Here is a 24843-nt window from a genome sequence, read left to right on the forward strand (position 1 = left end):
ATTCATACAGAAGATCTGGTTCAGCATTATTCGCTTTTGGAATGTGTACTAAGAAAAATGGAGGAACACTGTATCACAGTTAAGAAAGGAAAGTGCAGGTTTGTGGTCGGCCAAGTAGATTATCTAGGCAATAATGTATCACATGAAAGCATAAAATCCAAAAGGCCCCTATAAGGTCTATTATGGAAGCTCCTGTTCCTTCTGACAAGGATTCCCTTTGAGCATTCTTGGGGTTAAGTGAGTATTACGCAAAGTTTGTACAGGGGTACGCTTTGATCGTAAAGCCACTAAAAGCCTTATTGAAAAAAGGGTTAGATTTGGCTGGTCTGAAAATTCTCAACAAGTTTTTGACAAAGTCAAGAAGTTGATTATTAATGCTTCTGCTATAAAACCATTTCAGCAAGGAGTGAAGGGCATTATCACAATTGATGCACATTCAGTAGGTTTGGGAGTGGTGTTGAGCCAATTTGTAGAGGGAAAAGAGAAAACCATTGCCTTTGTGTCTAGGTCAGTGAGTGAGGCCGAGACAAAATACAGTACCATTGAGAGAGAGGCTCTGGGGCATCTGAAAAGTTTAAATGTTCATTTGGAGAGCAAGATTTGATCTGCATAGAGATCACAAGCCTCTAATATATATGTTAGGAGACAGTTGCTCTAATAAAGCTTCGTCCAAATTGATCAGGCTTCTGGCCAGATTGCTAGAGTTCAACTTTGATGTTAAGAATATGCCTGGAGGGAAAAATGTTAGGGCTGATTGCCTTTTGAGATTGCCTGTAAATGAGATGTGTTGTGAAAAAGGTGAAGACAAAGAATGCGTTATGACTGTGTCGGATGCTGTTGACACTTTCAACTTTCAGAAGATGAGTGGATGAAGAATGAAGAAAATGATGAATGTCTTGGGCGTGTTAAGAAGTATGTCATTAATAGTTGGCCTAGCAATAATAGTATGTGTTCAGAGTTGAAGTCTTTTGCTCAGGTGGCTTCAAAATTATCCTTAGTGAATGGGATATTTATGAGACAAAACATTTTTGTAACACCTGCAGGTGTATGTTTCAAAATTGTGTCCATAGCCCATGAAGAAAATTTAGAAATTTCAGCTACAGTGAAAAAAATGAAAACGTTTTTGGTGGGCAAGTACTGATAATCAGGTGAGGTTGTACATCAATACGTGTGCTGAGTGCTTGTGTTATGAAAAGCATTGAAAAATTAATGTGTCTTCTTTATGTCCTGTCGAGTGGCCAAGTGGATCTTGGGAGAAAATTTGTATTGAATTTGCTGGCCAATTCAATATGTTGAGCAGTGAAAAGAAATACATCATTGCTGCGGTGGACTATTTTCTAAATGGCTATATTATGCTTTTGTTAAAGTGAATGATGCAAGTGCAGTAGTAACATTTTTGGAAAAATTATTCCAATTTGAAGGTCTTCCAAAAGAGATGGTGTCTGATAGCGAGACACAATTTGTATCCGAGGAAATTGTCACTTTTCTCAGGTAACATGATGTCAAGCATATCAAAGTACCACTATATAGTCCTGCTTCTAATTGTCTTGTTGAAAGGGCCAATAGATTATTGAAAGAAAGAGGACAAACTGCTATTGCCATCAACTTAGATGTGGGAGAGTACTTGCAGCAGAAGATTTGGAGCTACAATATCACACCACACAGTACCACTGGGGTTGCCCTGTTTCTTCTGTTGAGGGGTAGGAAACCAAAGTCTGTTCTCAATCAAACATGATTGGATGAAAAGGTTGGGAGCATGTGTTTTGAGTTGGATATGCAAAGTGTTCAGGAACACGTAAAAAATGAGACAAAATGCTAGCAAGAAACACTTTGATAAAGTCAGGCTTGTGAAACCAGAAGCAAGGGTTTTACATAAAAAACTTGTGAAAGTGATAAAAGGTCAATCTAAATATTCTAACCCAACCAAAATCACGAGAGTGCCTAGACGGTCTGTTTTACTGGCGAATAAAGGATGGTGGAACAAAAATGGTATTGTAAAATTAGAAAAAGAACAAGCTGATATTATTGTGAATAGAATGCAAAGTCAGAATGTGGAGGGTGGCAGTGTGAGAGATGGAGATTGGTACCACTTTGGGTTATTGTCTGACAATCCCATAGAACATGGCAGTGTTTTACATGATTCTATAAAGGGGGAGGTCCGTTTGGCAGGAGAAGAGTCAGTATTCCTCATGTAAGATTTAGAGATTACATTGCATATTGATGTTTTTTCAATTGTCTTTTTATTTTATTTTTTAACTTTACATCTTCTTGCAACAATTTTACAAGATCTGAGAGAAAAGCAATAGACCATCTTTTTTGGGATAACAGAGTTAAACCTGTCTGGAAGGTTTGTGTCATTGTCATGGCGGACAGCGTATGGCATAAAGAATAAACAGACCTTCTTTTGGAACGAGGACGCTATTTGAGGTTTGACTATGATCACATCAATGAAATAATGATGTTGATCATACCAACAACAGAGAAGGGAAAAGAAGCAGGAATAAAAAATGCCTGGCCAATATCTATTAGGACCATGTCCCATGAGTCCAGAGATATGCTCACTGTACAAAGTTCACAAAGACCCATTGAGACCACCAATCAGACTGACTGTCTCAGGAATTGAGGAAATATTTGTTCTTGTAGCAGAATAAATTGACAACCATCCTCAAATGTTCTCCCCAGAATCGCCAACATTATCGAAGAATGCAACACACTTTCTAAATAAATATATTGAAATGGGGAAAAAGCACATTGATTTACATTTTATGTAAACAGTCTGTATTGAAATATAGCCCACGAGAGAGGCATAGGAGCTGTGCAACAATCACTACACACTAAGAATGTTTTTTCTAAAGATTTGTTAATGGAATTAATTATTTAGTTTCAGGTCATAATTATTTTAGCTATGATTACCATTTTCCCATTAGACTATTGCACATAATTGAGACAGCATTTATTCTGACAATCATAAGAGAGAACCTAACAATATCAAGTGGTGTGATTTTTAATAGATGACATATTGTGGATGGCAGAGGGCACTGAAAAAAAAATTGGAACTGTTGTTGAAGAAGTCAATTACTTGCACTACATAATAAAAATGATGTTGGAAACCCAGAATAAATTACTCGAATATCGCAATAAATCCCAAGGAGAACATAACTGATCTAGATCTTATAGGTGTTGACTTTTATTAGCAACTGTTGTTCATCCTGCAGCCAAAAGGTGTGGTTTACTTTTTAGTCAGTCATTATATGTTAAAATGATTTCATACCTTGACAGTATATGTATGAGAAATCAGACTTCAGACCATTAAGTAGGAATATGCTCTAAAGAATCAACAAGGAAGACTACATTTGAGTAAAAGTCATTATTACTTGTACTAATTGAACAAAAAGAACTATTCATATCATAATGAGAAATTGAAACATTCTGTGCAACAATATCAGTTTGAGCCCATTTTGCAGGGAGTGATCCTTTGTTGCCTACTTGAGAAAACAGAAAATTTGTGATATGTTAGTTGGACGTAGGATGGAATTGGCAGTTTGACATTTAATTGCTTGTCATTTAATTGCCCGAATGCCCATGCAGCATGTGCTTTGTGGGCAAAACCTCAACCAAAAATCAGGATACATGAACACAAATCAACCATAAGAATGGGATCCCCAAGAAGCATTATATTGAGCAACACCAGACCCTAAACTGTGCTTTAAAAGTGCCAAAACAGCTGAAAAATGCAATGGGAAGGTAATGTGAACATACACCTCTTACAAAGGAAATGTTGGTGAATTAAATTCTTTAACATGGAAAAACCTTTAATGATTTGGTGGATTCCAGTTGCTTTAGGGACACGAGGAATAACAAAGGCTGAATCTGACTTTATGTTGGAATAGAGGCACATTGAAAGATGCCATGGTTAACACTGCAGATATTTACTGATCAGAAACTAGGGGTGGTATAAATTGGGGTGAACAAATGGGTAAAAGTGGATGACTACTTTTGGCTCAGACGGCGGCTGAATGAGCGTGTTACATTGCTGAATCTTTAGACGTAAGATACCATTGATATGAGCAGCAGATTTAGAGATATGAACAAAATATTAACTTTATTAAAAAAAATATTTTTGATTTTCATGAGTCTTTGTTTTTATTTAGAACAGTTGATCAGGAATTTTGTGATGAAGTGTATGGAATAGTCCCAAAATGTGTTGAATGCAAAAATGCTGATTCAATAAGACAATGAGTGATTTAAAACAATCCATGGGATTATAAAAGAAAAATATCTGATTTTATCTAAATAATAAATCAACTGCTTCCACTGGCAGCACCATTTATGCAAGGTGGAATCATCCCAGGGATATATTTGCACAATTTTCCTCTTTGGCTGTACAATTGTAAGAAACGCCATAAAACTTTACTGAAACAAATTATTAAAGTGAGTGTGGTGGGAAGTAAATTAATTGACAATGTTGGAATAACAACATTTGAAACAATTATTTCAACACATAATAACTGCTTCAGCAGTAAACTATAATGGTGGCCCTGAGATTAAATATATTTGGCAATAAAAGTGTATTGCTATCTGAATCCAATTCATAAGGATCCAAATCAATTATGATTTCATTAAAGTTTATTCTGAGTTCCAGGAAGTTCACAAAAAGCAGGCGTGCAGTGATTGCCTATTACTTCTTTTATGTTATCTTCTGCAGCTCACATTTGTATATAGATAGCCTTTTGTCATTAGAATGGCACATTAGTGCTTTCTTGAAAAAGATGTAATTATTGAATGATTCTGGGATTTCGTTATACCTGCTGTGTATTGTTTGTGAAAAGGTCATAATAATAATGATTTGAGCTAATATGAATTTAAGAAGAGTTTGATTGAGATAAAGAAACATTTATAGTGTGGGGAATTCGGCTACAACATTGTCTTGAACATCGTCTGCACATTTTGAAGCATAATTGTAGTGCACTGACCAGGTCTAACAGGAAGTACAGGGGACATTCATTAATTGCAGCCCCTAACACATATAGAATTAATTTCCATTTGCTGAAACATGGGATGCAGAAACAAGGGGTTCAATTTCAGCAGCGCTCCTCCTTCCACTAGAGATTCATTATTTTACAAAATCTAACCCACCTCCCAAAAATCATCCCAAATTCAGCATGCCAAATCTGAATTACGAATAAATTAAATAAATACTGTGCTTGTCAATTAAAAATCTGCAATTCTTGGCCTGAATATGGCCCACACAGGAATTAAGGATTCACAGACCCCCTTGAAGCCATAGCATGTAATTATCAGCTGCCATCTAGAACAAATTGGCTTACATTAGTCAAGAAATGTTAGAGAAGCTAACAACAGTAAACCACATCAGCTTCAGATAGTTGTTCTGAAGTAGGAAGAAGAGAAGATGCTAATCAAATGAGTATTAGTGCCATGGTTAGAGTACACATGAAGTCAAAAACATTTGGGGTAGGCTGCGTTCCCTCATGGTAATTTTCAAGGCTTAATATGTGCAATTTAGGAGAGATACTCCACAAGTATGTGGGCTGTGTGTGAGGGACTCCACAAACACAAGTCATCCGTGTCTATAGGAGAAGTGGTCACCAGACCACCAAATGTGCCGCTCTTGCAGACCATGGTGATGCCAGCACCAATAGAAGGAAAGGAATCTTCACAATTGTGAAGGATATCACCTCATCAGCGGCCACTGCCTCACAGAACCTCTGCAACAATCTTTCTCAATTCTTCAGGACAAAATCACTGCCATTTACTGCAGCTTCAACCTGCAACTGGACAGCTTCAACCAGCAACTGTTCCAACAGACCATGTCAAATGCCTCCTGATCTTATATAAAGAACCAATGCTAACCACATGGTCTCTCATCACCCCAGAATACCATCACCCTATGGTCCATTCACTCAGGAGCCCCACTGGACCCCTGCCCCCACCATGCCTACTTCAGAGGAGTGCAGTGCCATGCTTACACCCATTCTGATTGGCTCCTCCTCTTCAGTGATCTTCTAAGATGCTTGGAAATATGCAAACTGTCCTCCCATTGCTGAAGTAACCCTTCACAAACCCTTTAACTCTCACAAACTATGGATCGATCTACCTTCTTCCACTTCTAACCAAGGTCTCGAAGACCTTTCCTCTAGAAAATCATCAGACTCCTCACCGAATACCTCAACGACCACCAACTCCCCAACACCATTCAGCCTGATTTCAAACCCAATCACACCACGGACATTGCCCTCACATGACTCTGGGCACAGGCAACATGGCTGCCTTCACCCTCCTGGACCTATCCGCTGCATTTGACACAGTCTCCCACCAATCCAACACCTTCACAACATCCGAATACAAGGACACACACTTTGATGGACCTGCTTCTTCCTGACTGCAGGACCCAGTCTGTCAGCCTGACACCATACACCTTGGATGCCTGCAACCTCATCTGGGGAGTTCCTCAAAGACTCCTCCCAAGCCAAACCTTTTTAAAAGCATGTGTGATTCCCCCTAGCCAGCATCATTTGCTCTCACAACATCAACAGCCTCTCCTACGCTGACACACACTTAACTCTCTCTCTTCTTCATGGACAAGATGCCTAGTATCCAGATTAGTTTCAATGCCTGCATGATTGAAATCACCCGCTGGATGAAGACCAATTATCTAAAATTGAACTGAACATGACAAGATTGAGATTGAGATTGTGATCTTTGGGAAGAGCACTTCACCGTGGGACTCCACTTGGTAGCCAAAAGAGGTAAGACCGCCAGGAATCAATAAAAAAACTCACCAGAAGGCTGCAATTTAAAACTCAGCGGCCCAAATCACTCTCAACCTCCCACACCAAACTCACATCACAAAAACACATGAAGGATCTCCACTGGGATCCCCATACACAAATGAGCAAATTTCAAACTCTTTGATAACACACTTTTAAGGCATTACATAACACTAGCCACACATACCACAATAATCACATCTGCTTTCACAAACCTTCCAGACAGAAAACCACATCTGGCAGTCAAGCCTTCTCCTTCATTTCTCCTAAACTGTGGAGTGACCTGCCACTACACACAAGAGCCTCCTGACTTATTGAATTCCACAAGAAGTTGAAGACCTGGCTTTTGAGTACCCCCACTAGGCCATAGGTTTGGTTAGGCCCAGACATGCTCTGGGGCAGGATACCATCCTAGGTGACAGTGTGCTCTACAAAGCTGCATAACATGACATAACAAAGGGTAATTCTTCCTGCGTATGTATGTATACTTGACTCTGGTGAAAGGTTAAGCAATATTGTGCAACTAATAAATACCCTTAAGGCTATTTTTTTCAACAACATAAATACCATTTGACTCTCTAACTCCCACCACATACTAGCTATACTTTTCATTATGGCTTCGACATGGAGGCACAAACTGTTATTGATTGAGCAATTTGTTCTGCATTTTCCAAACCTTGAGATAGGAATATTTCTTTCAGCTTCATGACAAACCCATAGAGATTTTGTGACAATGAAAATTAATTATGTACCTTTGATAATTTTTTTATGAACTTGCTTCAATGCAAATCTAGTTCAACATTTTTCTTAGTAGTAATGTATGTTTCAATCAACCAATGTAGGGATAACTAATAGCAAACATATACAGTCCGCTAATTAACTAGATGTTTTTCTTAAATCATACGTTCCAGTTCACCATTAAGTGACAATTCCATTAGCAAATTGAGAGCTGGTTTGTCTTTGTGTTGCTATGTCAAAGTTACAACGGGTACAAGCCTTCCAGCATTTTTTAAAATATTTTTCAGGAAAGATAGCCAGCGTGAGCAGATTAAGGATGGCATCAAGAGTGTAGTGAAATATACATGGGAATCTTAGTGTTGTATTAAATACTGCTTTTTGTCCTACTTTGATAAATTCCTAAATTTTGTTGTCTAAAACTATGACCAGCGTACTAGAATCTAAGGTAAGCTAAGTATCATCTTTATGGAGTGCTCAGAAGTTGTTAGTAGCAGTTCAGCAAGCAGGATAGTGTCCAAAACCTCCCAGAAATTAAAGGTATTCAGTTAGGAGCAGATACTTGGCTGTCCATATTACTCTGAACACAAATTTTTAAAAAGAAAACTTTACTTTGAGATGCGCTTCAACTGGCTTGATATACAATACTGGCCTGCAGTATTTAACTTGAGCCAGTGGTTGAGAGTGGGAGCCACAACCACTTATGTTTGGGTACCAACACTTATTTTTCTGCATCAAATATTTACTTAGAGGAAGAGAGAGAAAAACACACAGTTTGGAAAGACGGCAAAATCATCACAAAGGGCAAAAGCAGGATCCTGTAAGAGTGTGGAAATGGGACAGGGAGTATCTGATAGTGGATTAAAGACTATTGACCTTGGTATTCGGCGTTGGAAGGAAGGCAAGCGGGTGAGGAGAAGGGTAAAAGAGTGAAAGTATGTCTGAATAGAAGGTGAAAGAATGGAGAGATGATGTGAAACACTGAGATGAAAGGATTGGTGGGCGAAAGGATGAATGGATCGCAGGATAGACGAATGGACAGATAGAGAAGAGTGAATAAATGGGCAGGTGAAAGGACAGATGGATGGCCGCATGAATATGTTGATCAGTGACTGGTACGAACGAAGGATGGGCAGGACAGGATAGGAATGGTTTGACGGGGTACGGGCAGCTGCATGGAAATGGAAGGGATGGACAGATAGACAGATGAAAAGAGAATGAAAGTAACTCTTCTAGTAACGATGCTTCTTGACACTTGGCCTCCTCGGAGTCATTAGAGGTATGTTTTACGTGCGGACCATTTTAATTTTCTGGTTAACCCCTTGCTACGGGGATCAGTGTCTCCTGCACACGCGCGTTATCGGACGCCGTTCACAGACTGCTGCTGCTGCCAACGCAATTGGATGGACACGTGAAAGATGCCTTACCGATGGGCAACGCTCCCTTTCTTGATATCGGAGATAACCAGCGGATCCCCGGGCTTCCTGCTGGAAGGTGCTGCAGAGAGGAAACAAGCCGGGGGAGAGCGTTAACGGACACACGTACGGCGTAACGACACACAGACCAACGACGCGCAGACAAATAAACTCCTATAAAGCCTCTTAAAACCTGGGGAAAAAAACTAAGCATACGTGTATTTATTGCTCGAACAGATTGAGGCTGTCGTGAGGAATAAAACATGCAAACTCTAAGAGGTAAAACAAATCATGGGGTGTAACGTTTATGCGGGGAAACAGATGGCTCTTTGCGGAGAGAGCACCCCGCTCGTGCCATCAAACACAGACGTTATCATAGATTTTCTTACATCTCATAAACAACGGCCGGCGAGATTCCTCCTAAGGGGGGAGTGTGCCCCAGAGCGGCTGTTTTCTGTGAAGCTCACTTGCATTAGCCATCTTATTTATTTCTTTTTTTTTTAACTTTTTATTAAAACAAGTTGTGATATAAATTTAAGCACAGAAAAAATACAATTTTTTATAAATTTAATAAACTTGCAGCAGCATTCAGGATTCTAGCGGTGATGAAACACGAGAGATGGCTCTCTGCCAGGGCAGTGGTGTTTATCTAAGGACTCTGAGTGGATTGTGGGAGGGGCAGAGCGTTGCCCCTTTAGGTAAAAATTGTATTTTCAAAATCCACCCCCATATGAAACGACAATCGTTCGTGAAATAATTCAAGGAGTGAGCATAAGTAGCTAGTCAAGAGAGGTGTGACGTGGGCCCCACAGACCTTACAGTGTAGGGAAGGGGGTTGGAGGGCTCCCCAAAGCTGGGTCTCCTGTATGCCACTGTGGCTATGTGTGGTAAGGCCAATGAATAGTCAGTACTGGCAGTGGGCAGTTACTATGTGACTGTCAAGAAATATAAGTGTACTATTTTACAGAAGGAATGGAGGGGTTACGTTATGGCTCTGTGAAAAAATAGACATTCATATCACACACTTTTCTGCATATAGTCTCGTTGTAGAAGACTGGATTACAAAGGTGCTGAAGGGGGTGCTGCACCACCCCCAAAATAACCATGCTAAGATTTAGAAGGTGAATGAGTAAAACAATGTGTTTTTTATCTTATCTCATTTGCTGTGCGTTCGAACACAGAGGTCAAATGTCAGGATATGTATTCTGATAAATTGCTGCATATTCCTTTAACAAGTAGATCGGTGTTTACATTTCTTTGCCTGACTGCAAACTGAGAGGTGTTTGTAAACAGAGCTATATGACAATCATGCTGTGGTACAGGGAGTGTGAACGGATAGACTGATGTCTTATTTAACACAATTTAAATATCAGTAATGAACTGAAGTGTGATGGAAACAAAGATTTTAATGGAATCAAAACAAATCAAGATATTTTATTGATGCAGAAATAATACATATTTGGTAAAATCGTATTTCCACACATTATCTTTTGCACCATAGACAGTTTTACTAGTACAACTGCCCGTCTGTGCAAATGTAGTGGCCATTTCCATGGAAAACATGTAAATGACAGTGCACTGCCATACCAACCATTCATAATATATTTGTGACGCTGTGCTCCAAAATTAATCCTGCTGAATAGGTGTGGCTCGTTGCTCTATCTGTTCTTCGTGTGATGCTTGCATTCTTCAGTGTCCCTGTGGCTTCAGTGATGTGCCACTGATGGCAGCACCCCCACTTTGAAAATTGTTCCAGCACCATTGACTGACTATGTAGAACACAGGAGAGCTCTTGATGGGCTGCTGCACTAAAAGGACAGTAGGGCTTGTGAGAGGTCTGACATGCAACGTCCCCCTACCCTAGCCCTTCAGCCCTCTCAAATGTACCAGCCACACTGAATGCACAAGAAGCCCCTCCAAGGTTTATTACCATAATGTTCAAGAGATTGGAAGTAAGGGATTGCAATTTTAATGTAGGGCTCTTAACTGTGGCATGCCTTCATGTAGAGGTCAGGTGTTACAAGAAGCAGGGCTGATGACAAGATGTAGTGTCAGTATGTGACAATTTACTAAAAATGTCCTCTAAAGCCGCAACGCTGCGAAGTGCCAGTGACACCTGAAGAAAACGAGGTAGATGGCTAACAAGGGAATCAATTACTGAGTAGTACAACTATTTGGCTATTATTCCTATGTCTATGCAAAAGGACATATAGAGTCAATCAATCTGATAAGCAGAGTTACCTGTTAATAATATCACTGAAATATACTGTCAAATGTCATAGGTCTCACCTTTGAAAGGCGTTTGTGGACCTTTTAGCTTTCGCAATGCCTGTTTCCGATGGTGAACAGCTTACAGCTGGTGCTGTTCATCCTCCTGTGGGCCCATAGACTCCCTTTACACTCAGACTTGGGTTTGTGTCAAAACTGGCCCCAAATCAGTTACTTCCAGAATCCCTATCCTGGGCGGCTGGAAACAGGGTTGCGTTCTTGCCCTGCTCCTCTTCAGCATATATACTGCAGGAATGAGGAGAGCTTTAGTGAATAGCAGCTTGGTATCTCCAAAACTTGGCTATACGACCCTTCAAATATTACAATATGCTGATGACACCGTTATAATGGACCACTCGGAAACGGGTCTGCAGTATGCACTGAACAGCCTCCTCACCTACAATGAGACAAACTTACTCAAGGTCAACCAAGACAAGACCAAGGTTATAATATTTGGGCACCATACAAAAAAGAAAACATTAACGTGGAGAATAGGGGATAATATGATCAAACTGTCAAAAAACGACAACTACTAGGGGGTCTGATTTTCTGAAACATTGAAACCCACAGCACATAAAGCTTCATTAAGAAGGAAAGGAGCTGCAGTCACGTATGGGCTTGCAAATCTGGACAAGACTTTAATAAGTGCATCTGCGGCCCCAATGCAGAAAGTTATTAAAGCCTGCCTCTTGCCAGCACTCCACTATGGGCACCACGCATTCCCGGATGGCTGCGCTACTATCTATGTCCACCGGCAGACCCTAAGATACAAAAAAGATTTCCAACTTCCCAGATATGTGAAAAGATCTAGAGTGTGATTGTAATTTGGACTGTCAAGCCAACAACTAGCATGTGCATCAGACATTCTGAAATACTACATTTGGATACTAAGGGCTTCAACCAATTCTCTGGAAGCCTGTCTGACAGATACATTTAAAAGACCAGGGTCCCCATGGCAGGGCCAACTGCATAAGGCAATTCAATCACTTCAAATAGATACAGCAGCCTTGGCGCTCGATTTGGTGGATCTGCCATCATGGAATAGGGCCATCAACAAACAAGTGTGCCTTGTATCATTTCAGCAAGACACGTTATCACTGCAGGAATCCGATATCTTATGCCCCCTGAATGCATCATATTTGATGGGAAAACAGCCTTACCTCCTGGAGGCTATTAAACTCCGCACACGCAAAACATCATGTGCCCACGCCAGCCTACAATACCTGTGAAGGGCTTTTACCTGGGCTGGCCTCAACTGGGTAGGAGGGGGCCTACAGGCTCTGTGACTTTAGCAAAGAATCTTGCTCCGCCTGCTGTGCTGCTGCCCTGTCTTAGAGGATGCTAGGAGATCATTTTTGAAGCCAGCATCTTTATCCAAAAGCACCGGCACCTGCAAGGAGGCTTCTGCAGCATGCTTTGCACAAACATGTGTAAGAACCCTAGCAAGATGTGCCATCTATCTCAGTAATCTCAGAGCCCTCCTTTGCCCATGACCCACTGTACTTCACCCAAAAACTCATTACAGACTATATGCTTCCTACTTAGGCACCTGCTAATCCCCAGGCAACTGGTAATGCCTTGGCAGCGTCTAGCCTGGCTAATAACATTATTGTTAAAACCTCCTGAGAGCCAGACAACTTGCGCCCCTTTAAGTCACACACTTTATGGATCGCAAATGCATTTTATTATTATATAGCTCTTATGATTAAGATTTAACTGGTGTCTAGTACTTTTTAACATATTATTCTTTATCATTTCAATTATTTTGCAATGGTTTTAAGTAATCATGTACTATTAATAAAACTTGTAACTTGGGGCGGTTCAATATCGGCAAAAGCAACAAAAAAAGCTGAAATGAATGCAGCTGTGTGATCACACATGTTTGTAAATATACTAAGATGGTTTTTTAAGTTACCATTCTAAGATGGTGCACAACCATTAAACTAGATGAAATAAATAAAATGCAAATTACAGCGCCCAGATTCTCCTAAAAAAAACAAAAAACCAGAACAGATTTTTTTAGAAAATGAACTGGGGCAGGGAGCAAGAGAGGACTGGGGCAGAAGCGACGAGCAAGACAGTGTAGCTGAGCTGCACCCCTGTGGGCAGGGCAGTGTGGGAAAGAAATTGAGTTGTTAGGGGTTGGAAAAAAATGCAGAGCTGGACAAGAACAGAAAGCAACTGATGAAATGGGTGAGCAATATAAAGAGTGAAGGGGGCCTGCTGGGGATGTGAGGGGGAAAAGCAAAAAACACATGCTTTCCATTAAAGTGTTGAAAGAAAAAGAAAAAAAGTAGTTCCCTAACGTGGGTCATATAAGGATACAAGTCATCAAACCAAAAGGATGGTAAAGTAGCTACGCTTCAGGGGAGAGACAAGTCAAAGAAGAGGAAGAAAAACCATAAAACAGTACAGAAGGAAATAAGATTGACAAGAAAGCCAACCAGTGATAAACAGTGGGCTGACCCAAGGCCAACTGTAAGCATTAGTATTGTACACAATAGGTCTTTAACAACATTAGGCTAAATGCTTTCTGTAGGTGAGACCTAAAAAGGGAGGGAGTCATATTAAATGTGCCCAGATAAATAGTTAGCCCTTTGGGACACCCTAGATGAGAGCCTGAGGATAAAGAGAATCAAGAATAACAAAGATGTTTAGAAGGCACACGCAGGACTATCTCCCACAGATACCAGAGGACTATGGGAAGATCTACGCTATATAGTAGAAAAGTACACACATCATTATTATCAAGGACAAGGGGTGTCCGATAAAAGTCCAGGAGGGCCATATCCATGCCTGAATCCTGGGACCACCACTGACTATCTTAAGTTACATTTACATACATTGTATGTAGGCCTTCTTAAGTGGCCCGGAGAATTAGATATGTACCTCGTCCTCCTATACTTAAATTTGCCATTCCTGGCATAGACGATTTACTAGGATCTACAATTGTAAGGACAGCATTCTGCCAAAGTAGTCTATGTTCCGTGTAAAGCTCAGAAGCCTGAATAAATAAAAGCAAACCTGCCAAAGGAATCTGAATGGCGATTACATTTTGCATCACATTTTTAACACTGCCTTTAAGGTAAGACCATTTACAGAAACCCATTTTTGTGAGATATACGTTATTTTATGCTACATGTTATATCAGTTCCGAAATGCAGTGCAATTTGGCGCAAAAGAAACATTCTGTCAAAGCTGTGTGATGTATATATATATTCGCTTTATATGAAGTGTTGGACCACAGAACGTGCCCCTTGAGATCAATGTGGTACCTCTGAAAGGGACAAAGGACATCATCTTTAACACAGTAAACAGAGACATTTCTCCCTGGCTCTCCATGCAAGCTCTCCATTCTTCTCCCTCTGTAGCACGTTTTTTCAGTGTTTCCCTCTAGACTTGCCCTTGTCAGCGAAACCCAGACAGAATATTTGATTCCGCTTCATATTGCACTGCATTTCGGAATAAATAAATCACGAGGAGCTTAGACGAAATGGTGTGACTTTAAACCACAAGCCAGAGAGATATTATTGTCTAAAGGTTAGGGCTGCAGTACTGAGATGAGGATTCCTGGCTTCAAGTCCTGCTTTTTTCGATTTCAGGTACATTTTGTGTTTAAGAAAGTACACCATTGATGCGCAACAGAAAGACCAGTGTGAAGGCAGCACTAGGGGTACATCTCTCCCTGGTTCCACAACATGCAGAAGCGGGGTTGACCTTACTGCAGAGAGCTCTCCTTTGCCAGTGATTTTTATGTGTATTCCACACCCCTTGTGCTGCATGTACTGCACAAGGCACACTGAAGCTACGGTGGGTGATTCTGCAACCCTAAACACCAGATGGAAGCAGGATTAGAATATGGAGTTTTGTCTCTTTTAAAAAGCTGTTCTTGCTGAGGGGTTGCAAAGTACCACTGACAAAGATGGTCATCAGTGAACAAATTCATATTCACTTATGATAAGGATTCCTAAAGCAGGTGAATAAAACACGGTAAACATAATACAATAACAATGCATGTAAATATATAAATGTAAAAATAGAGCTTAATATTTGCAAGACGCGTAAGCATCAATACTAATATACATTTTGTCAGAGATTAATCATTAGTGTAAATCTAAAAAACGATTAAAATATTTCCACCTCCGAACTGCTTATGATGTCCCTCTGCGGGTGGGAGTGTCTTCTGTAGGATGGGAATGTCTGGTGGTTCGGGTGGACCGGCTGAGTATTCCACAGGCGTGTCTATAGTAGCGGGGAAGCAGTGGCGCACCAAAGGCCCACCCAACCCCCTGCAGTGCGGGGGGCCCTGGAGCCCTGGCCTGAGGGAGTCTGGAGAGGGGCCCCCTCCATGTGCTTTGCAGGACCCCCCCCTTTCGTTATGCCACTGCGGGGGAGGCAGTGATTCCGAAACCATAGTTGGGACTCTTAGGGATAATGGAAGAGCTGGCAGGCTCCCGGTGTTCCTCCTCCCTGGCAGGTATGATACTTTTCTTCTGGCTTAGCGTTTTATTGCCCGCTGCTGGCATTCTGAATCCCCACCCAGCACTCCCCATCACCCCCTCTGGGACTGCCTCCCACATAGTGGAGGCAGTTCATAAAGCCAGGGAATTTCCCAAGAATCACAAAATCTGCTCGCCTTTTGGGATCATTTTCTTATTGCTTCGTAGTGACATGTTACTAATTTAAATGTGGATTCTGAATGTGCCATTGGTGTTTTTCATTATTCCCATGTCTGTTTCATCTTTGTCAAATGTCCTTCACGTGACTTTGTCTTTATGTTTAAGAAAACCAATGGAAATTATTTAAAAAATCATAGCTACAGTACACCAATCTATAGTGTAAGCAAAAACTGTGCTTCAAAGAGCTGTAGTAAAAACTGAACTATAAAACGAAACTATTGAAAACAACTGAAACAACTGAATATTGAACCAAGGCTGTCAACATCGACCTCTTTCCACTGTACGGCCACTTCTCCTCAAACGTAGCAGAGTTTAGCTATATTCTACCACTCATATCCAAATCAACACATCAGCATCACGTGCCCTGTCACATTGATGACCACGGTGGAAATCCCAGGACTACAAACGAAATCCCAATACGTACAGCTTATGGTGATTCCCAGCTCCACATTGTGTTTCTTTGGTAGCTTCACGTGAAACGTTCCACTGCTGGGTATTACGGATTCTGCAAACAAGAGAAGAGGCAAAGGTTCATGGCGTGTGAACAATACCAGATGTTCCAAAATCTGCATTAGAGGACAATGAATGTGCATTTCAAAGTCTGCTTTGCTCATCAATGCCAAAATTACTTCGAAAGCTCTATGCTAATGCTACATAGCAAAAACATGAGACATATCTTTCTTTTAGTTGTTCGGTGATTTATGCCTGTGCCTTGGTGGAGGTGTGAGCCAATGCCTGTTCCATCTGGTGGGCCACTGCCATTATCCTCACCATCGACTCATTAAGCACCACTGTTAGTACTGACCTACAGTTGGCCAAATCACCTCATAGCGAGGCGCCTAAATAAACTCCCCAGTTTAACTGAGTGAATCTTTCATACTTCACGTGCACCAGGGTTGATATTATCAATCAGGAAGACTGCATTGCATGTTTTGAATATCTTCTCTATGCAATTTTATTTACAAAAAACGTTGAAAATATTGTTTACACCATAACAACTGAAGTCCCTCTCCCCTATCATGCTTCACACCCCAAAAACATTTACCCCTGCGCCAAATAAAAATACCTGTTGACACACCAAACCCCTCCTGAAGTTGCCTCCCAGAATCAAGCCTCAAGCGGTACTTGTATTCATACAGTTTTCATTAAGGAGCACTGTTCGCTTTGCTTTAATAAGAGCAAAATTAGAAAATAACTTAGTTATGCTACGTTATATATATATATATATATATATATATATATATATATATATATATATATATATATATATTTATAAATCGCAATATAAACGAGAGCTTGTTGCCAATATTTAAATACCATATTACCTGAACCAGCTCAACATAATCATTATTTGGTAAAAGAACTAACATTAAAAGAGTCATGACGTGTAGTCGCATCAGTCAAGAGCTTACCAGAATTTTGAAGAAGCAGTGACATTATTTGACAAACCAAATCTGAGGTGTTCTACAAAAGATAAGCAAGTAGGAGTCCTGGTGCAGAGATAGGGGTAGATAATTCCATGCTTTGGTCGCGGCTAAAGATGGGCAAAAACAGCCATCTTAGCTGTAGGAACATCTATAAGGGCATGCTGTGTTGAGTGTCAGATATGAGCCGGTGGCAGAAAGCTGAATTTAGAGACCACATTGATGCACCTTAAGTCTTTGTTTTTCAGTGAAAAGAAAGTTTCAAGAAAAAAATTCAATATCTTCGCACATTTGACTTCTCTGTATATTTCTCGGTTCTTCTTGTGAGGCAGTTGACAATAGCTGAAAAATGGGGTTAGTTGAAGAGCATATTTACATGCCCATAGCACAACCGGAGCGTCACTTTCTGTGGTACTCTGGTGGCACTGTGCACTGCGCCATATTCACAAGGTGGTGCTAAGCCACTTTTTGTGGCTTAACACTGCCTTGTAAATATGGGCCTCTCCAACGCAGTCTTCTGTGCGGCGGGCGTTGCCGTGGGCCTTCCACTGCAACACCCATTGCTTCTGAAACTGCCCCAGGTTTACAAGAATTCGTAAATCTGTGGCAGCACCAAAAACTAACGCCACCCTGCATTCTACAGCACACATAGAATTAACAAATTGCCATTGTAGATTGTTTATGTGCAGGAAGGGATACCTTTCTGCACCTAAACAATCATTCCCTTCAATGCAGACACCCTTGCACTATGGTGCAAGGATGCCCTGCGTTGGCAGCTAAATTTAGGGCCAGAGCTTGGGGGAACACAGGGGTGTGATGTATTTGTGCAAAAATACAGCGCATACCAGAAGTGACACAGAGGGACACTGCCAATTTTGGCGCAGCACTGCACCACGTCTGTGTAAATATACCCCACTGTTGTTAAAGAGGTAGAGGTCTTAAGCGAGATAAAAATAAATGTCCTCTATCTTAAGTCGTACAGATTAGGCATTCTCCTCCTCATAATAATCACTTTCAATGGTTCACTGGAGAAAGATTTTAGAATTACAAACAAAGGTCAAAATACACTTAGTATGCTGTGAAAAGAAAGGGTACAATCCTTAAAATAACTCGTGACATGGCTCAACAGAAATGATACGATGTTGCCACTGGCCATACACAAGCTCCATGTTATTGAAGAATGTGAAATGACATGAAATCCCTGTACTGCTCTGCTAAAAGTGTTCAACACAAGACAGGTATACATGTAAAACACCTGTAACTATGCTGTTTGAAATGGGAGCTAGTGTTCACAGATGGCACCCTTCAGTGTGGGTCTCTACAGCTGTTTCAATAGGCATGGTGGAGTTTGTCGGTATGGTAGGGGCTCTGCTGCATCTTTACAAAGGCAGCCTGCATCATAGCTCTTGATGGATCCAAAACTGCCTTCCTGAGTTTCCCTGAAGCCTTTGCAGATACCTTATGTAAGGAAATGCCTCCTTGGCATGGTTACCCCAGACTTTTTGCCTTTGCTGATGCTATGTTTTGATTTGAAAGTGTGCTGAGGCCTGCCAACCAGGCCCCAGCACCAGTGTTCTTTCCCTAACCTGTACTTTTGTTTACACAATTGGCACACCCTGGCATCCAGGTAAGTCCCTTGTAACTGGTACCAAAGGCCCTGATGCCAGGGAAGGTCTCTAAGGGCTGCAGCATATCTTATGCCACCCTGGGGACCCCTCACTCAGCACAGACACACTGCTTGCCAGCTTGTGTGTGCTGGTGAGGACAAAACGAGTAAGTCGACGTGGCACTCCCCTCAGGGTGCCATGCCAACCTCTCACTGCCTATGCAGTATAGATAAGTCACCCCTCTAGCAGGCCTTACAGACCTAAGGCAGGGTGCACTATACCATAGGCGAGGGCAACTACAGTGTCTAAGCAAAACCTTAGACATTGTAAGTGCAGGGTAGCCATAAGAGTATATGGTCTGGGAGTCTGTCAAACACGAACTCCACAGCACCATAATGGCTACACTGAAAACTGGGAAGTTTGGTATCAAACTTCTCAGCATAATAAATGTACACTGATGCCAGTGTACATTTTATTGTAACATACACCCCAGAGGGCACATTAGAGGTGCCCCCTGAAACCTTAACCAACTACCCACGTAGGCTGACTGGTTTTAGCAGCCTGCCACACTCAATACATGTTGCTGGCCACATGGGGAGAGTGCCTTTGTCACACTGTGGCTAGTAACAAAGCCTGCACTGGGTGGAGATGCTTATCACCTCCCCCTTGCAGGAGCTGTAACACCTGGCGGTGAGCCTCAAAGGCTCACCCCCTTTGTTACAGCACCACAGGGCATTCCAGGTAGTGGAGTTGCCCGCCCCCTCTGGCCACGGCCCCACTTTTGGCAGCAAGGCCAGAGGAGATAATGAGAAAAACAAGGAGGAGTCACTGGCCAGTCAGGACAGCCCCTAAGGCAACCTGAGCTGAAGTGACTCTGACTTTTAGGAATCCTCCATCTTGCAGATGGAGGATCTCCCCAATAGGGATAGGAATGTGACCCCCTCCCCTTGGCTACTGCCCTCCCTGACCTAAACACACCCCTAAATTCTGTATTTAGAGGCTCCCCTGAACCTAGGAACTCAGATTCCTGCAAACTCAGAAGCAGAGGACTGCTAAGCTGAAAAACCCTGCAGAGAAGACGGAGACACCAACTGCTTTGGCCCCAGCTCTACCGGCCTGTCTCCCCCCTTCGGAAAGATACTGCTCCAGCAACGCTTTCCCCAGGACCAGCGACCTCTGAATCCTCAGAGGACTGCCCTGCTCTAGAAGGACCAAGAAACTCCCGAGGACAGCGGCTCTGTTCACCCAAGACTGCAACTTTGTTTCCAAAGGAGCAACTTCAAGACAAATGCGTTTCCCGCCGGAAGCGTGAGACTTGCTACTCTGCACCCGACGCCCCCGGCTCGACTTGTGGAGAAACAACACTTCAGGGAGGACTCCCCGGCGACTGTGAGTAGCCAAAGTTGCCCACCCCTGAGCCCCCACAGCGACGCCTGCAGAGGGAATCCCGCGGCTTCCCCTGACCGCGACTGCCTGCTTCCCAGATCCCGACGCCTGGTAAAGACTCAGCACCCGCAGCCCCCAGGACCTGAGAGATTGGAACTCCAGTGCAGGAGTGACCCCCAGGAGGCCCTCTCCCTTGCCCAGGTGGTGGCTACCCCGTGGAGCCCCCCCCCCCCTTGCCTGCATCGCTGAAGAGACCCCTTGGTCTCCCATTGATTTCCATTGGAAACCCGACGTGTGTTTGCACACTGCACCTGGCCGCCCCCATGCTGCTGAGGGTGTACTTTCTGTGCTAATTTGTGTCCCCCCCGGTGCCCTACAAAACCCCCCTGGTCTGCCCTCCGAAGACGCGGGTACTTACCTGCTGGCAGACTGGAACCGGGGCACCCCCTTCTCCATTGAAGCCTATGCATTTTGGGCACCACTTTGAACTCTGCACCTGACCGGCCCTGAGCTGCTGGTGTGGTAGCTTTGGGGTTGCTCTGAACCCCCAATGGTGGGCTACCTTGGAGCCAAACTTGAACCCCGTAGGTGGTTTACTTACCTGCAAGAACTAACAAACTCTTACTCCCCCTAGGAACTGTGAAAATTGCACTAAGTGTCTAGTTTTAAAATAGCTATATTTTATTTATTTGGAAAGTGTACATGCTATTTTGATTATTCAAAGTTCCTAAAGTACCTACCTGCAATACCTTTCATTTGAAGTATTACATGTAAAATTTGAACCAGTGGTTCATAAAATAAACTAAGAAAATATATTTTTCTATACAAAAACCTATTGGCCTGGAATTGTCTCTGAGTGTGTGTTCCTCATTTATTGCCTGTGTGTGTACAACAAATGCTTAACACTACTCCTTTGATAAGCCTACTGCTCGACCACAATACCACACAATAGAGCATTAGTATTATCTCTTTTTGCCACTATCTTACCTCTAAGGGGAACCTTTGGACTCTGTGCATACCATTCCTTACTTTGAAATAGTGCATACAGAGCCAACTTCCTACACCTTACATTACCACCTCTAAGGCATGCACTGGCACACCTACTGCACAAACTGGACCAAATATCAGCTTCGCATAGCTTTGACAGGCTTGTATTATGACGTGTTGACCTTTAGAACACGTTGTGATGCATTGTGGTATTTTACAAAGCATTATGTAACAACTTATATTATACATGCATGCATATGCACAGATATATATTTCCCATTGGCGATGGCCACTGGGTAGTTATAGTTAGGATCACTTTTCCATAGATAAAGCACTTCTGGGGTTTGAAAATAACTCTGGCACTGTTTGACAAATCTTCACTGAAATTTCCAAAATAATGTTCTTTCACCTCAGATCCATTCTGGAATTCTTCAGGATGATCTCTCAACTGGCGGCCAAGAAAAAGGGGGTCCCACAATGCGTTTTCCCCACACATTTGTGCATTGAAACTTTAGACACAACTCAAGTCCAAACGCTTCAACAGATTTACACCAAATTTGACAGAAAGTAAGATCCTGGTACAGAACGTGTGTGTTCTGTGTTTTGATGTAAATCCGTTCTGTAGTTTTTGAGTAATTTATGTTTAAAAAACATTGCATTGAGCATGCTGCAGAGGATCCTTGGACTTGAAAGAACTGAAGCTGAGATCTGATTGGTTGTCAACACATCAATAACGATGTGTAAGCAGCCACCTTAGGACTCTGGACTCAGTTCTGAGTCCTAAAAAATAAAGGTAAAAAAAACAGACATAAGGTGTCAGCGTAGGGATATATCAGCAGAAGCTGTGAGAAAGACTAAGAGCTACTTTAAAGTACCACTTTATAAATAGATACACTACAAGAAATCACGATATAAAGAAGTTCACCTTATAATGTATGTCAACAGTTATTTATTGGCTGTATGTACAATCTAGGGCTACATCAATATCATAGCCTTCACTGCACCAAATCTCATTTCATAGAATCATAAAATATTTTCATAAATATTTTATTACATAATACCAAATACATTATAAAAAAAGACAAAACATGGAGTCAGTCATACCACATTCACACACCAATAATATATACAACAATATACATAGGTACAGTCAAAAATTATATATATATATATATATATATATAAAATAATAGTATGATAAATTGTTTATATATATATATATATATACATACACACACACACATACAAGGAGCTGTGAGACCTAATATCTGATATCCCAGTATTCTAGTACAATACTCCAAAAACATAGTAGGAGCCAAAGGCCTACGCACATTTGGGAGGCCACCTTCATCAGGGCCGTTCCCAACCTTGTGTTCAATTGTGAATACAGACGCCATAGAAAGGACATATGTGTTAAACGGAGAGTCAATTTCTTTATATATGCCACATCAGGAGACAATATCTGGTACATAAAACACATAAAAGAACAACCTTGAAATCGCGGAGTCCAATATCCAAGCTGCGAGATATATACAGTGCCACAAGCCTCCCATGCACAGAATAGCAACCATAGAGGAATACAAACTAAGATTAGAAGAATACAACATGCAAATCTACATATTAAAAATATTAAAAAGACCCATTAGTGGAGTTTACACTAAAGAAGCAGAGGAGATAGATACAGCCTCATGTCCGTTTTGCAAGCCACAGCATGCACTTGGACCTTAATAGTCACCCGTGGTATCTATTGATCAATATGTGCCATGCATCACCACAGATTTATTCCACCCGAATGAGGTTATAGGATCTGTGTCCAGATACACATTGTCATATAGAATCTTCCAAGGGGAGGGAAAGAGACCGCTTTACGTACACCAAATCATACACGTTGATGTTTGAAATATTAGGTTGCCTATATACCTATAGTAGCAAAAAGGATAGGTGCCAAAATAATAATAAGACTGTCTTACGGGGCCAAAGTCCCATTGCATTCATTTTACCTCAATTGATAGATGGCTTATTATGAAGAGAGACTTCTTAAAATCGATGGTTTATAATTTATAGCTGTCACTCTGGCAAATGCGTCAGCTGTATTGGTCTAAAAGAAAAGGATAAAGCAACCTGTTTTGTAGGTGGGTCCCAGCTCCAAGAGCCTTTCGGCCATCAGAAAAGGGTCAGTGAAAACGTCAGTAAGGCTGAAATGTGTCGACTGACTTACAGCGTCCCTAGCTAAAAGTAATCAATTAAAAATTTTCAGAGGCACAGTGTGCTTTGGACTGCATCCTGGTTTTCACATCAAACCAACACATCCCTGCAGAAAAGTGGACGCATCGTGGTTCATATGGCAGAGCGCTATGAGATGCAATTCATCTTCACATCATGAGAGGTGTCAACAGGTTCAGATGCGAGAGGAGAATCTGAGCTGGACCATTCTCTGAGGCATACACTTAAGAATCTAGTTACAGACGTGGTACTTCATGGCGAGATCTTCTTTTCAAATATACTGCAAGCTCTCAGAAAAACATCTTTAAAGTGGCTTGAATTTGTAAATGCCAATCGCTGATATAATTGTCAAGAAAACATGGATTGGTTTACAGTCTTATATTTCCTTCCATGCTCAATAAAAGTACTATCTGCAGGGCACGTGCCACAGACTTCTCTAGGTGTGCTTATCTAATGGATTTTGTGATTTATAAACTCACTGTTCTTCATTAAATCACACTCAGAAAATTAAAGGCTGGGTGAGAATTGGCAGGATTAAAATTTGAGAACTGCACATCACACACGTTTTTTGCAAAGAAAATGACACTCACATTTTGCTATTGCCACAAACCTTTACATCAACTCACTCTACCTCCCAATCATACACACAGAAAGCATGAATACAGTAATAGCCTGAAAACTGATCCCAGGCAAGAACAGTAGCTGAGCCATCCCTGTCTTTCATTAATGTCTAAACTAAGCTTCAGTAAAATCAATGAAGAGTGGTGAGATTTACAATTCTAGATACAGTAGGGTTGTCCCTCATTACATCATGTTTTCTTTAATTGTCAACGAAACACCTCTGGTATAGAGTTTGGTAGGAACAAAGCATGTATACAACAGACACAGAGCTCACTTACATCAGGTATTGATCCACCTCTGGCATAATGATGAGAAGATACAGAGCTCCCGTAGGTAAAGACCCACCTCTGTAAAGGTGACCAGCAGCACTGACCAACCTTTGGTATGGTGGTGAATAGACTCAGAGCTCACTTACGTCAAGTATTGACTCACTTCTGCTATAGTGATGAGCAGACACAGAGGACACATACAGTGGGCACTGACAGTGGGTACTGGCCCAACTCTACTAGGGAACCCTGATGCAGCCTGCATGCAAAGGGAAGTACCATGAGAAAGGAACCCTACACAGTGGCTGATGGAGCAACAAAATCAAGCCTGGTTACCAAGAGCTTTTGCCATTTGCAGCGAGGTGATGGCCAGGCCCTAGGCTGCTCCCCATTTGTTACCAGCACAGGAGTGGGTGTAACATCTCCTAGGAAGAAATGAGCACG

The 24843-nt window shown here is 41.7% G+C and overlaps 1 protein-coding gene across 21 annotated transcripts in view; it reads right to left on the reverse strand.

Annotated features, from left to right (window-relative positions):
* Positions 1-24843, reverse strand: part of GRIP1 (glutamate receptor interacting protein 1) — a 1044357-nt gene that overhangs the window by 120177 nt on the left and 899337 nt on the right. For all 21 annotated transcript variants that reach the window (XM_069229162.1, XM_069229153.1, XM_069229151.1 and 18 more), the window contains 2 exons: positions 16310-16390; positions 8951-9020 (listed from right to left, as the gene is read on the reverse strand). In XM_069229162.1, the coding sequence (XP_069085263.1) occupies positions 8951-9020; positions 16310-16390 (151 nt within the window). The remainder of the gene's footprint in view (positions 1-8950; positions 9021-16309; positions 16391-24843) is intronic.

The sequence above is a fragment of the Pleurodeles waltl genome, chromosome 4_1 (assembly GCF_031143425.1).
Source record: "Pleurodeles waltl isolate 20211129_DDA chromosome 4_1, aPleWal1.hap1.20221129, whole genome shotgun sequence".
Classification (NCBI taxonomy): Eukaryota; Metazoa; Chordata; class Amphibia; order Caudata; family Salamandridae; genus Pleurodeles; species Pleurodeles waltl.